Source organism: Mus musculus, chromosome 9, assembly GCF_000001635.26.
Source record: "Mus musculus strain C57BL/6J chromosome 9, GRCm38.p6 C57BL/6J".
NCBI classification, from domain to species: Eukaryota; Metazoa; Chordata; class Mammalia; order Rodentia; family Muridae; genus Mus; species Mus musculus.
The window spans coordinates 113,968,040-113,980,066 of NC_000075.6; the positions used below are offsets into that span (position 1 = coordinate 113,968,040).

General features: G+C 45.9%; 2 protein-coding genes across 32 annotated transcripts in view; one reads left to right on the forward strand and one right to left on the reverse strand.

Moving 5' to 3' along the window:
* Positions 1-9,988, forward strand: part of Ubp1 (upstream binding protein 1) — a 47,089-nt gene extending 37,101 nt beyond the window's left edge. For 8 of the 23 annotated variants that reach the window (NM_001372507.1, NM_001372514.1, NM_001083319.2 and 5 more), the window contains 5 exons: positions 1,287-1,377; positions 2,103-2,221; positions 4,712-4,854; positions 5,480-5,531; positions 7,307-9,988. In NM_001372507.1, the coding sequence (NP_001359436.1) occupies positions 1,287-1,377; positions 2,103-2,221; positions 4,712-4,854; positions 5,480-5,531; positions 7,307-7,344 (443 nt within the window). In that variant the 3' untranslated portion in view covers positions 7,345-9,988. Of the gene's footprint in view, positions 1-1,286; positions 1,378-1,544; positions 1,660-1,882; positions 1,939-2,102; positions 2,222-4,711; positions 4,855-5,479; positions 5,603-7,306 lie in introns of all 23 variants that reach the window. The other 15 variants (XM_006512055.2, XM_006512050.4, XM_006512052.4 and 12 more) reach the window with 9 other exon arrangements.
* Fbxl2 (F-box and leucine-rich repeat protein 2) overlaps positions 1-12,027 on the reverse strand; it is a 68,247-nt gene that overhangs the window by 9,483 nt on the left and 46,737 nt on the right. For 3 of the 9 annotated variants that reach the window (XM_030244622.1, XM_030244623.1, XM_011243027.2), the window contains 2 exons: positions 11,419-11,631; positions 9,298-10,901 (listed from right to left, as the gene is read on the reverse strand). In XM_030244622.1, the coding sequence (XP_030100482.1) occupies positions 10,794-10,901; positions 11,419-11,631 (321 nt within the window). In that variant the 3' untranslated portion in view covers positions 9,298-10,793. Of the gene's footprint in view, positions 1-1,943; positions 2,319-8,918; positions 10,902-11,418; positions 11,632-12,027 lie in introns of those variants that run through there. The other 6 variants (XR_379878.3, XR_379879.3, XR_003948012.1 and 3 more) reach the window with 4 other exon arrangements.

The following is a 12,027-nucleotide window of genomic DNA, read 5'->3' on the forward strand; positions in this document are numbered from 1 at the left end:
ATGAAGAGCAGACATAGAACAGCCTTTAATATCTGGGACTTGCATGTTACTGCATGTTCTGTGGAGCTGTAAGACTCTCCTTGTACGCATTGATCACAGGGCTTGGCATTCTGCACTTTCCTTAACCTGGGGCCTTCCTCTCAAGGGTTCCTGCTGAGCCGCTCTCTGGCACATCACCTGAGCTGCAGCACCAAAGAGAATGGCAGGAGACAGTGAGGACAGTGAGGTCTCTTAGGTGGTCATCACAGTTCAGAGCTGGGATTCACTATCACCAGCTGGGATATATCTCTTCATGAGTTACAGATGTCACAACTAGGATCCCTGCTTCAGAGCTGTGTGACCCTAATAGACAGAGAACCTCTTTCTCTGCTATTTCTTTCCAAGAGTGACTCCATACAGGCTCACGTCTCATGGGAGTTAGGCCTCTCTGGTTTTTATTTATTTATAAGCTAGGACTCTGTCAAGCCCTTTCATTTGAGCCTCTGAAACAAAGCGAGCAAGTGAAGCAACGCCGTTATCTTCTGCATATGGGAGTAGATGTTTAATATATGAAGTCATATATTAAGGTCTGGAAGGTCTTGACTGATATTAAAAGAGTAAAAAGATTTTGTATACATCTCCAAATATAGTAAGTATTGAGTACATGAAAGACTTTCTCTGACTACCCCAATTTCACTGGTGCCCAGTGCTTGTTCAGTCTTGTATCCACTTCTCCCTTATATACACTGCCCTTTTTGATGCTTTTAAGGCAAATCCTAGACACCAAGTACTTAGGGAAGCAATCTGAAGGAACAGGGTGATCTTCTACTAAGCTCTCCTGTTAGAACGGGCTGTGGGGATGGAACTTTATAGTGTCTAACTTGTATTGCACACAGTGCTGTAATGAAACCCGCTCTCCACTTTGCTTCTCACTCACTGGTGACTTTGGGCAAAGTTCACCAAATGTCAATATTCCATTTATGTTTTTAAAAAGGAAAAAAAGCAGCACCAGGGCGTTAGGGAGATTCAGAAACAGGGTTACCCACAGCCCAGCGACAAGGAAAGAAAGGCAGATAAGGAATAAGGAGTCTTGTATTGGGAGCAGACGGGCCTCCTGGCCATGGCCACTGACTTATCAGCTTCTGGCACCTTGTTACCACAGCATGTGGTTTCTGTGTTAATCGTGGCTGTGTGTACTCCAGGATACCTGTTGCTGCGCAGACGGACAGACCTGTGCAGTGACACTGTGAAGCAGCAGCTCTGTCCATTCCTGTCTTGCTTATTTGAGGATCTCTGCTATTTTCCAGGTGCCGACTTATTAAAGCTGACAAAGGAGGATTTAGTTCAGATTTGTGGTGCAGCCGATGGAATTCGGCTCTATAATTCCCTGAAGTCAAGGTAAAATACCACAGACTATTTTGCGTGAGCTGAAAGTGGACTTTTCTCTGCGTGGGGGCTTTGGTGGGCAGAATGTGTTTCCACGCTAGGTTGGCGTGTGCCTGTGTGCGCCACCAAGCATCGGCAGCATTGTGCTCACGAGAAGACTGTTTTGTGTACACCTTCAGGGCAGGCACTGATGAGGGCAGAGGTAGACTAAGACTGGTAGCAATGCACATGGGCAGGACTGATTTCTTGAAGACGACTGGGTTTGTTGCCAAGAAAACAAAACTTCTAATTTAGGTGAGCTCTACAGAATCTATGGTTTTCAAGGTCATGATTATTGTTAAGCAGTTATTAAATGTGAACTTGTAACTGTCAATTAGAATGCTAGAACTGTGACTGTGCTGGCTTTGAGACCCACTGCTGCCATTACTGTCTCTAGACTTGTGTGCTGAGACTTGAGTAAACTCCAGCCTTACTGATTTCAAATTGCTTAATCAATCTTAAAACTTAAATTTACCAGCATCTGACAGACCATCTCAATGGTTTAGAGTCTGGACCTGTGATAGTTGGTGTGAGGTGTGTGGTTTTTAATATTTTTATTAGAAAATTATTTTGCATAATGAAATAACACTGTAAAGTTCTCACCAGGAAAACTAGACCGTAGATTCCTGTAGTTGTTGATTGTACCTGCTGGGGCAGCTTACCCTCACAGTCTCATTGATGGCATCTTCTGATTACAGGTCGGTTAGGCCCCGCTTAACCATCTATGTCTGCCAGGAGCAGCCGAGTAGCACCGCGCTGCAAGGGCAGCCACAAGCTGCAGGCAGTGGAGGTGAAAGTGGCGGTGGGACGCCCTCCGGTGGGTATTGAGGGCGTTTCCTTCCCATACTCCCTCAGACTCTGATGTGAGCGCGGGACTGCCGAGCAAGCACTAGGAGCAGCTGTAGGGTCAAGTCCTGGGGAAAGGAGGAAACTAGAACTTTCTTTGTCCTCGCTATGCATGCTGTAGATCTCTTTTTATGACTTTTATGTAAGACATTCCCAGCAGTCAGAACAATAACTTGCTTGAGGCTTTCTGGATGAATGTCACATTGGTTGCTTGCTGGGGAAAGAGGTTGTTGTTTTGGTTTGGGTTTCTTAGGTCTTTTCCCCCTCCATTTCATTAACTAGATGGGGACTGGGGGGACACAACTCCTGACTATCACACATGAACAAAGACAAGTGGATGTAGCAGTCTTCCTCCACCCTCCTCCTCACCCACCTGGGGTGAGCATCCATTGTGTTCCCTGCAGGCAGGATGGTGGGAGCTGTGTATTTAAGGGTCAGTGTTAGCACAAGCTGTATAGTTTACCTTCTGACTAAGGAGGACTTCTTTGCCTTGCAGATTTATCTCAGTTGGACAGTGTGAAGCACTCTGGCCTCTCCCGTCTCCTTTTCCCTCCCTCCTTTGATTAGAAACATTTTAGGAGTGTGACAGGTTGGGCCCAGGTCTTACTAGGTAGCCTAAGCTGGTCTCGGCACTGCCATTCTCCTAAATGAATTCATCCTCCAAAGCACCGAGGTTACCGGTGTGCAGCAGCACACCTTGCTCTCATTTGTGTGATGGTATCAATGTCCCCTCTCTCACATTCTGAAACAGAATGACGGTGACATTCAGCTTCAGGGAAACATGTATTGTGGCATTCTAAGAGGTAGCTGATAGTAGTAGAGCTCTGAGAAATGCCTCATGGCTTGGATTTCTTTAAATGAATGGAAGAGCAGTGATCACAGCTGTGGCTTTTAAGACTAAGGACATGAGATTCTTCTTTTTTGGGGTTTGTTTTGTTTTGGTTTGTTTGTTTTAAGACAGGGTTTCTCTGTGTAGCCCTGGCTGTCCTGGAACTCACTCTGTAGACCAGGCTGGCCTCGAACTCAGAAATCTACCTGCCTCTGCCCCCCAAGTGCTGGGATTAAGGGTGTTCGACACCACTGCCCAGCAGGTCATGAGATTCTTAAAGGAGCTCTCTGTATCACCGTCATACACATCACTCACATTTTGCCAGGAGTGTAGTATTAGGGCATATGTGTGTTCAGAGATGAGTGTTGTACGGGAGTAGTGGAGACATGGGAGACCTTTATTTTATCCTTAACCATTCAGCTTTAGTGAGCTAAAGACCAGGTAGTAACTCTTTGGACACAGGGGCTTTCCTGCATTGAACTTGTTCACAGCCTGCCCTCTGTGACTTCTTCAGGCTGTGATAAATAGCTTTGACCCTGTTCCTATAAACAGAAAGTTGTGTCATTTTATTAAAAGAACCAGAGGGCAGGAAGGAGTCCCCACACAGTGACGTAGTGCTCCTCCAGCACTGTCGTCAGTTTTGAGCTCTAACCTAAGCTGCTCAGAATGGTTCCTGTGCATGGCGGTTCCTGTGCATGGCGCTGCTCACTTCCCTCGTGAGGCCCATGTCTGGTTTGAGTCAGTTTGAGCAGGACGCATTTGACTAATGCTGACACACAGACTCAGAGTGCCGTTGTATTCAAGGCATGGACAGAAATGTCAGACAGTAGATGTTGAACTGAGGCTGGGACTTCTTAAGAACCAGACTCCCATTTTCTGTATCCTTATTTTTCGTAGGGCGCTGTCTCCATTTTTTTTTTTTTTTTTTAATTTTTGGGGGTATTGGAGGTGACAGATAATTTTTAGTCTTATATCCTCATTTGGAGAATTACTGGTTTAGACTCCTTTTAGAGTTTTTTATGCATAATTAGAAACACACTTTTTCTTTTTTTAAAGCTTGCTCCTCCTATTGTACCCACAACAGGATATTGTAACCCATGTACATTTTTTTTTTCATCCTTTGCCCCAGTCCGTTACCCTGATGACTCTGATCCCTGATGCTTTTCTTTTACCCCTCAATATATGAAGCTGTTATAGAAAAATGAAAGTCATATAGTTTTATACAGAGTATTTATTATACATGAGCATAAATAACGTGTTCTTATACGTCAATTAGGTGGGTAGAGAATTTAAAGGGGCAAAGAAATGTTACTTTGTTCCTGTTTCTAAATTTGAATTTTATTATTTTGGCACTTTGAAAAGATGGACTGGGGGCTGGAGAGACTGCTCAGCAGTTAAGAGCACTGACTGCTCTTTCAGAGGTCCAGAGTTCAAACCCCAGCAACCACATGGTGGCTCACAACCATCTGTTATGAGATTGGATGCCCTCTTTTGGTGTAGCTGAAGACAGCTACAGTGTACTTACATATAATAAATAAATATTTTTTTTTAAAAAAAAGAAAAGTTAGACTGTATATAGATCAAGTGTAAAACGTCATAGTATTGTTAAAGTGCTATCTTTCTCTTTTTCAGTTTATCATGCAATCTACTTGGAAGAAATGGTTGCCTCAGAAGTTGCTCGAAAACTTGCCTCCGTGTTTAATATTCCTTTCCACCAAATTAACCAGGTTTACAGACAGGGCCCCACTGGTATCCACATTCTTGTTAGTGACCAGGTAAATCAAACAGGTAGTAGTCCCCTCCTCCTGCCAACGGGCACTCATATCGTGTCGGGTTGTGAGAAATGCTGCTGGCCTCTTTTACAATAGTCATTTTTAAATACAGCCATGATCAAAATAGTATCCTAGTAGCAGAAGGAATACAGTTAGGGAGAGGGCCTGAGCTTTCCCTGGCCTTTCTGAACTTGGCTGCTTCTGGAGCTCTAAGGTGTGTGTGTGTGTGTGGCAGACTTTGGTCCTTTATGAGGTGAGGCATTAGGTAGGTTCTCCCTTTGCACACTGTTGGAAGAGCAGCAATTTTAAAACATTTACTATTAGAAGTCCAACTCACCTGTGCTCTAGCTATGTTCACTGACAAGCAGTAGTAGTGGGAAACAGCTTGTATAATCTTTAAGTCGGTCTTCACAGGACCTGGCACAACAGCTCCTCGGTGGCTCACAAATGACAGGTGGAAACTTTTACCATCTCATACTGCTGTCCATCAGGAATGATTAGGGTTGTGTAGTTGTGTAAGAGAAATGCACAGGTTATGGTGTAGTCCTTTATAGATTTAAATCATTTCTAGTCAGTTAAGGACTGATAGATCTTAATTATACTTATTATGTCTGCTTTATCCTTCTAGATGGTTCAGAACTTTCAAGATGAAACTTGTTTTTTATTCTCCACAGTAAAAGGTACTTTTCATGTATGTGCCTTGGTGTGTTGTGATCATGAAGGACACTGTGCCCCGATTAGAAGCTCTCATGTATGTGCATATTCTTAAAGGATATTTTTGCAAATTTTAAAAGAGGTTGGAATATGGACAAACAGTATGTATAGTGTTTGTAATAGAAATTAGCAAGCAATATAAAAAGGGTTGGTTTTTATAGATAACCTGAAACCAAACAGAGTCTATTCACCCAGTGTTTGCTGAGAGCATTTTGTCCAAGAGAGCACCCTGGTAGTGCTTGAATGAAACAAGGGCTCAGGGAATCCCATCATTGTGTGTGTGGTAGAGGAGGGGGGGTCAGAATTGGCCACAGGCACAGAAATTGACTACCAGTATTAGGTGTCATGCAGGAATACGACAGTGTCAGGCTTAGGGGAGCTGGGTCACAGACAGCTTTCTGAGGTGGTCTAGAAAAGGAAAAGCTGGCCACAGGGCTCACTCAGGGCTGAGAGGGACTGTGCAGGGGAATGCACTTGGCTTCTGTGAGGCCTGGAAGAAGGCAGGCCATGCTGTGTGAGGGTGAGCAGAGCAGTGGGGTCAGCGAGAGAGGCAGGCCCTGGGATGTAGTGATGGCCAGCGACGATGGTTCACATGGGTTGGGAAGTCAGTGAAGTGGTTTAAACAAAGGAACAATGGGATTGGGGTTTCCTTCTGTGCTCACTGTGGAGACAAATGAAAAGACTGGAACAGGGGAGTCCATAGGGGCCAGAGGCAAAAGGAGTGTATAGATGCAGACAGGGCCCAGTTGGCTCCTGGTTTGGTGGAGGAATAGTTGTGACTGCCAGGGCCGGCGGCTGTCTCATCAAAGGGGCAAGTCAACTTGGTATGTCACCCAGGCAGCTAATTGTACCATTCTGAGGAGCCTTGGGCTTGAGGTACTGAGTTAGAAATTTTCAGATGTCAGTGTGACTAAAACCTGGGCAGGCTGTACAGAGCTAATTAGGGAGCAGTGTGGGAAGGGATCCAGGCTAGGTCAAGCGAGCTCCATACTACAAGGTAAGCAGGGAAAGTCTGATTAAGACCAGTTATATTAGTCTCGGCCCAGACCACACCCCAGAAGAAGAAGCAGTCTTGAGTCACATGGTGGCCAAAGGGGTTTGAAAATACAATTTCCTTTTCTACTTGGTTGGCTATCAAGCTACCTTCTGTGGGCACCTCTACATGTGAGATAGCAGGGAACTGGTTCACTGCTTACATGAAGAAACATCTTCAATTTTAAAATGTAATCGCTTTGATTTTGCAAAATTAAAAAAACCAAGCAGCTCATGTCCCCTGGAGAGCACGTACCTGTGAGTCTGGGGAGCGCTGCAGCATTAGCTCCCACAGGGTCTCTCCAGCCTTAGCGCTCTCTGTCCACATGGACGCCTTCACTGAGTCTCAGGACTTCCTGAGGCCATTAGGTCTTGCTATATCTACCTCCGAGGGTTCAGTTTTCCAGCAAAGAGACCCATCTACAGCAGAACCTGCAGGCTGCCTGCACATTTTCTGCAGGGCTTTCTCAGCTCTGCCCTCACATGGTGCTTTGGCCTATTTTGCGTTAGCATACAAGTGCATCTGCTGCTGCTCTCTTAAGCCCTTGCCCTGTAGATAGAGCTGGCAAATGATGCAGGCTGGGCTCCCTGAGCAGAGTTACAGGGAATGTGTCTGAGGGAAGAGGAGCTAGAACAGTGCAGTCAGTTTTAATACTGTATCTCTTCTAAGCTTAGAAGTTTTAACACCCCCCTCTTTTTTTTTTTGCAGCTGAAAATAATGATGGTATTCACATAATTTTGAAGTGATACCTTAAACGGACTGAACTCTATCCAGTACCAAATAAAGTCATGCTTAAAAGTGTGTGAAGACTGAATCCAAGAAGTCTTGGGATTGGATTTTACTGTGAAATGTTTCATATTGAAAACACAAGATGACCTTCCTAAGGAGCTGCAGGAGAGGCAAATCTCCTCAGTGTCACTGCCACAGCCCCAGCATCCTCGTGAGAGAGAGAGAGAGAGAGAGAGAGCCTGTGCGAGCGAGCGAGCATGTCAGGTGACATTCGACCCAGCTTCTACCGTGGTGGGCACAAGTACTTGCTTCCCTGGCAAGGGCCAGTGGACAGAACCCCCCAGAGCAGTTGCTGCTGCTTTTCACACTGTATGCAGTTTGAATTGAATGTAAAACTCAACCGTGGGCATTTACCTTTCTGTGCCAGTTTGGCTTTTGTTGCCTGAACCTTATGCTGGCCTGGGGAGGAGATAGAGTTGCCTCTGGGGGAGCTGCTCTGTACTGGGTGACACGGCCGTATGGGTCAGGTAAGAGGCTTAGCTCCTTCCTGAAGGTGGACATCAGAGGGGTCCTGCTAGACCCGAGCCGAGCCGAGCCGAGCCGAGCAGATGAGCAGACTGCACTCCCTGTCAGCCATTCCGTGTGCGAGGTCAGTGTAAGTCCTAATAGGTACCGAGGCTTGGGCGTTTGGCTTGGGCTTCCAGTTTTAGCATTTTAGTTTCTGGATTTCACCTTTGAAACCTCCTTGCCTTTTAAACTCATGTGGTTTCCTTTTCTCGTCTCCCCACCCCCTACTTGAGCCTCCAGGTGTGTATACTCCCTTGTCTTGTGCCTACTCTGTTCTTAAACATGTCTAAAGCCCTTCCCAGACCTCAGAACTAGATGATGGGGAAACAGTATCATGTCTCTGATATTAAAGGGATTTTTTTTTTAATGAGACAAAATTACCCTGGAAACACTAGATGTCATAACAAGACACTAAAATGTATCATAAACCTTCCCCCCGCCCAAATACCGAGTTTCAGTACAATCATGGCTAGATGGTGGCTGGTGGGGGCTCTGTACTCTGCATCGTTCATGCTTTGTCTGTAGCAGGTGTGCCTGTGAGTCACGCGTGCACACGGCCATCACCTCTCCTCTCTCTCACGACCTCTCGTGAGGCCTGTGGCATATCCGAGTTTTTAAAAACTTCTTTCCATTTTAATTCTGTAGCATCTTTGCCCATTTGCTTAGCTGCTGGCTGTGAATGCGCTTGTCTGACCCTTGTTGTTCAGGTGGGTAGGAATAATTACATTTTAAATGAAATCTCTTCCAGAAGACAGACTACTTCAATGGGTAAAGGCTTTAACAGCTTGTTTTATTCATACTGGGGATTAATTACTTGCCACAAAACAAACTGTCTCGATAATTTTCCTCTTGGGTTTGGCAGTGCTGTAGCCTTGCAGGCCCTTTAGGAGGGAGCGCTCCCATCCGTCCTTCCCTTTGCTTTGTGTGACCACATGCTTTCTGTACCATTCACTTACTTGGGAAAGAAGTGGACTTATCTCCTAATTGTTTTAGAATTTTGCTTGTCTATTTAGCTTTCCTTTTTGGATCTCATGATTTATGGAACAATAAATGTCATTTAATGCTGTGTATTATTTTGAATTCATTATCAGGTTTTAGAAGTGGGGTGAAAGTACTTACAGGCTCCTCAGACTTGAACTTGTGCTGAGCAGCACAAAGTGCTAGGCCGTCTCAGTGAAACTATACCTGGCCCATGGCACCAGCAGTCTGCTACTTTGGTTATAGGATGTACAGTTCAGTGTAATAAATGTTTTCTGATTGTTTTGTAAACGTGTCACTCATTTCAAATCTAAGCTGCACTGTTGTCATCTGAAGTCACATGGACTCAAGGGTTGGCCTCGATGTGCATGGTGTAAGATGTTCATCCCAATTTCCACAGAGGTGATGCAACTCAAGACAAGTAGTTACAGTAAGTGCCTGCTGCATACTTAGAAGAGACAGATCAGGCTCGAAGTCATGGTCACTGAGCATCAAGTCCACCATCTGCAATGAGCCACATCATTCTAGCTCAGAAAAAATTCCATAGTTGTCTCGGGTATTTCATAGAAGTGAGTCTCACGAGTCACTGGAGCAGGTCTAGTGCTTACTTAGCAGCTCCTCCAGCAGCCATGCCCCACCCCCCACCCCCCACACAGCGCCACAGTTAAGTAGCTGTTGTGGTAGTCGTACCCTTCGTATCACAGTACTCCTTACAAGGAGCCGTTCGCCTGATGAGTCTCTGGAATGTGTGTGTATCTGCTTTCCCTCCCAGAGTGCATCGGAGACACTGCATCTATGCAGATGCTTCAGTGCTGTCCACCGAGGCAGAAAAAGCTCTTTCTTGCAGTTGTGGTTGGGGTGGTTGCTGGAAGGTTCAGCTACCATTATTAATATTGAAGGTGGGAGGTCTCAGTGGCACAGAGCAGCAGCACCGTAATAGTAAAAGACAGCATCCTGGGACAGGGACAGGAGTGCCTGCATTTGCAAAAATCTGACTCCAGTGAGCAAGGTGAGGTGTTGTGAGTCTGAAGCTGCAAATACGTCATTCATTTGACAAGCTTTAAAACAGTTATGATTTCTAAAAATTCAGAGTAAATAAAAACCACATCCATTCTACATGCATCTGTTTGTTATTTTTACTTGATTATAGATAACTTGAGCCTTAATTCTGGATTTGCTTAAGGTTCCCGCAAATTTTTTGAGAAGTGTGGATGGACATAATTGGCTTTTTCCTTTTAACAGAAATGCACTGTGTGCTGTGGCATCTGGCAGAGCTTGTAATTCCCAGCGGATCAATGCAAAGGGGGTGGTTTTGGTCCCTAGAGTTGGGTATGACGAGTTGACACAAACAGAAAGGTGAAGATCCTGCCCCACCCAGCTTAGAGGCCTTGTTTCTTTGGTGTCTTATGGAAGTATGTTAACATGCCTTTCACACACACTTCTACATATGAAACTACCAGCCATTCTGAGTTTGCAGTACAATCACGTTCATAAAGGTGCTATTTAGTCTTTAAAGTGGACAAGTCCTGCAGATGGACAGAAATTGCTGTGAATTACATTAGGCCACTGGCTTAAGGATCAGGTAGAAACCAGCAGGCTCTTTTACTCTGCTCAGGTTGTGCTAACACTGAAGGTGTATATATAGAATGCTGACAAAGCCAGGTGGGACTTGTATACATAGGTACCCACCTCTGATGGGCTCTAGGTTGCACCACACCACTCTTGCTGTGGATGACACAGACCTGGATTTGCTTGCATCCTAGCAGTGTTAAGGTGAATAGCATTACCAGGTACTGTAATCTGTGCTGAAGTCTTTTACCTGTAATGTTTTCACCATGGAGAGTCGAGATAGGGTGACGATGGAACAGCCAGGAGACTGGTCTAACCTGGAGGATGGGGCCCGTGGCCTAAGCAGCTGCTGTCAGAGTATGACACAGCATCTGCACAGTCGATGTCCACTTCCTGCCACTGCTGGTGGAGGGGTGACTGGAGCAAAGTAGGCATGGACTTTGACATGAGGAAGCTGAGCCTAGAAGGAAATGGAAAAGGAGTCGTCTGCCCTGGGATTGCGATTCTTGTATAACCTTTGAAAACCTCTAGTCCGTTTACAATTGATTGCATTAATTAGGCAGGGAGCATGCTGTAAGCTAGAACTGTCCCTGTTAAAACCCCTCTAGCCCTGGGCCCCAAATCACCCTCTAAAGACAATTGGAAACACTTCTCTCTAGTGGCAATGATCTAAGGGTACATGTCTGAAGGAGCCTATGGTGGCACTTCTGTAATCACAGTTTGTATAAATACACCAGACTGGAGAACTGGGTATTGGGTTTAGTATACTGTGTATGCCACAGCATGTATGTGGAGGTCAGAAAACAACACTGAGTTGGTTCTGTTACTTTGTACCATGTTCTTGGCCATGAAATCAGGAAGACAGGCTTGGTATCAAGCACCATTAACCTGCTGAGCCCACTCACAAGCCTGGATGTGGATTTCTGGGTCTCCATCTCCCAGCTGCCAAGGAGAGCCTAGGAGGGACTAACACCTACCCGCATGCGCTTGATGCCTGCACGGGTGACCTGCTGGCAGTCGTAAAGCTCCAGTCGCTCCAGGCCTCGGCAGTTCTCCAGGTGCTCCAGCGAGGCGTCCGTGACAAGAAGGCAGTTGTCCAGCTCCAGCACCCGGAGTCTCTCGTGCCCACAGGTGCTGCTGCTCAGGTGCAGGATCCCCTCATCTGTGATGAGCTCACAGTGGGACAAGCTCTGGGGAGGAGAGGCACGCTAAGCTCCAGCTAGGAAAAGTGTCCAGAGTAACTGCTTGCTGTACTGCGGTGTGGCAGTGTCCTCTGCAAAGCACGCGCTGAAGACTCAGTGCCATGTGTGGGAAGGGTCACCATGAATAAACGGAGGGCTGGAAGAGCCGGAGACTACCAACACCTCATCCGACTTAACAGCCTGCCGGGCTTCATTCTCCCCTGTCTAGTGCATAGGAAGTAATCTGCGGTTTTCTCTAAGAGCTACCCCCGACCACGGCTTTCCAACCAGAAACAAGGAAAGATGCTTCAGGGGACAGTTCCGAGTTTACTCCCTTGACCAGTTTTATGGCCCAGTTTGAGTAAAGGTGCCAATAGTAAAGCCAGTAGATTTACTGTCCTTGTC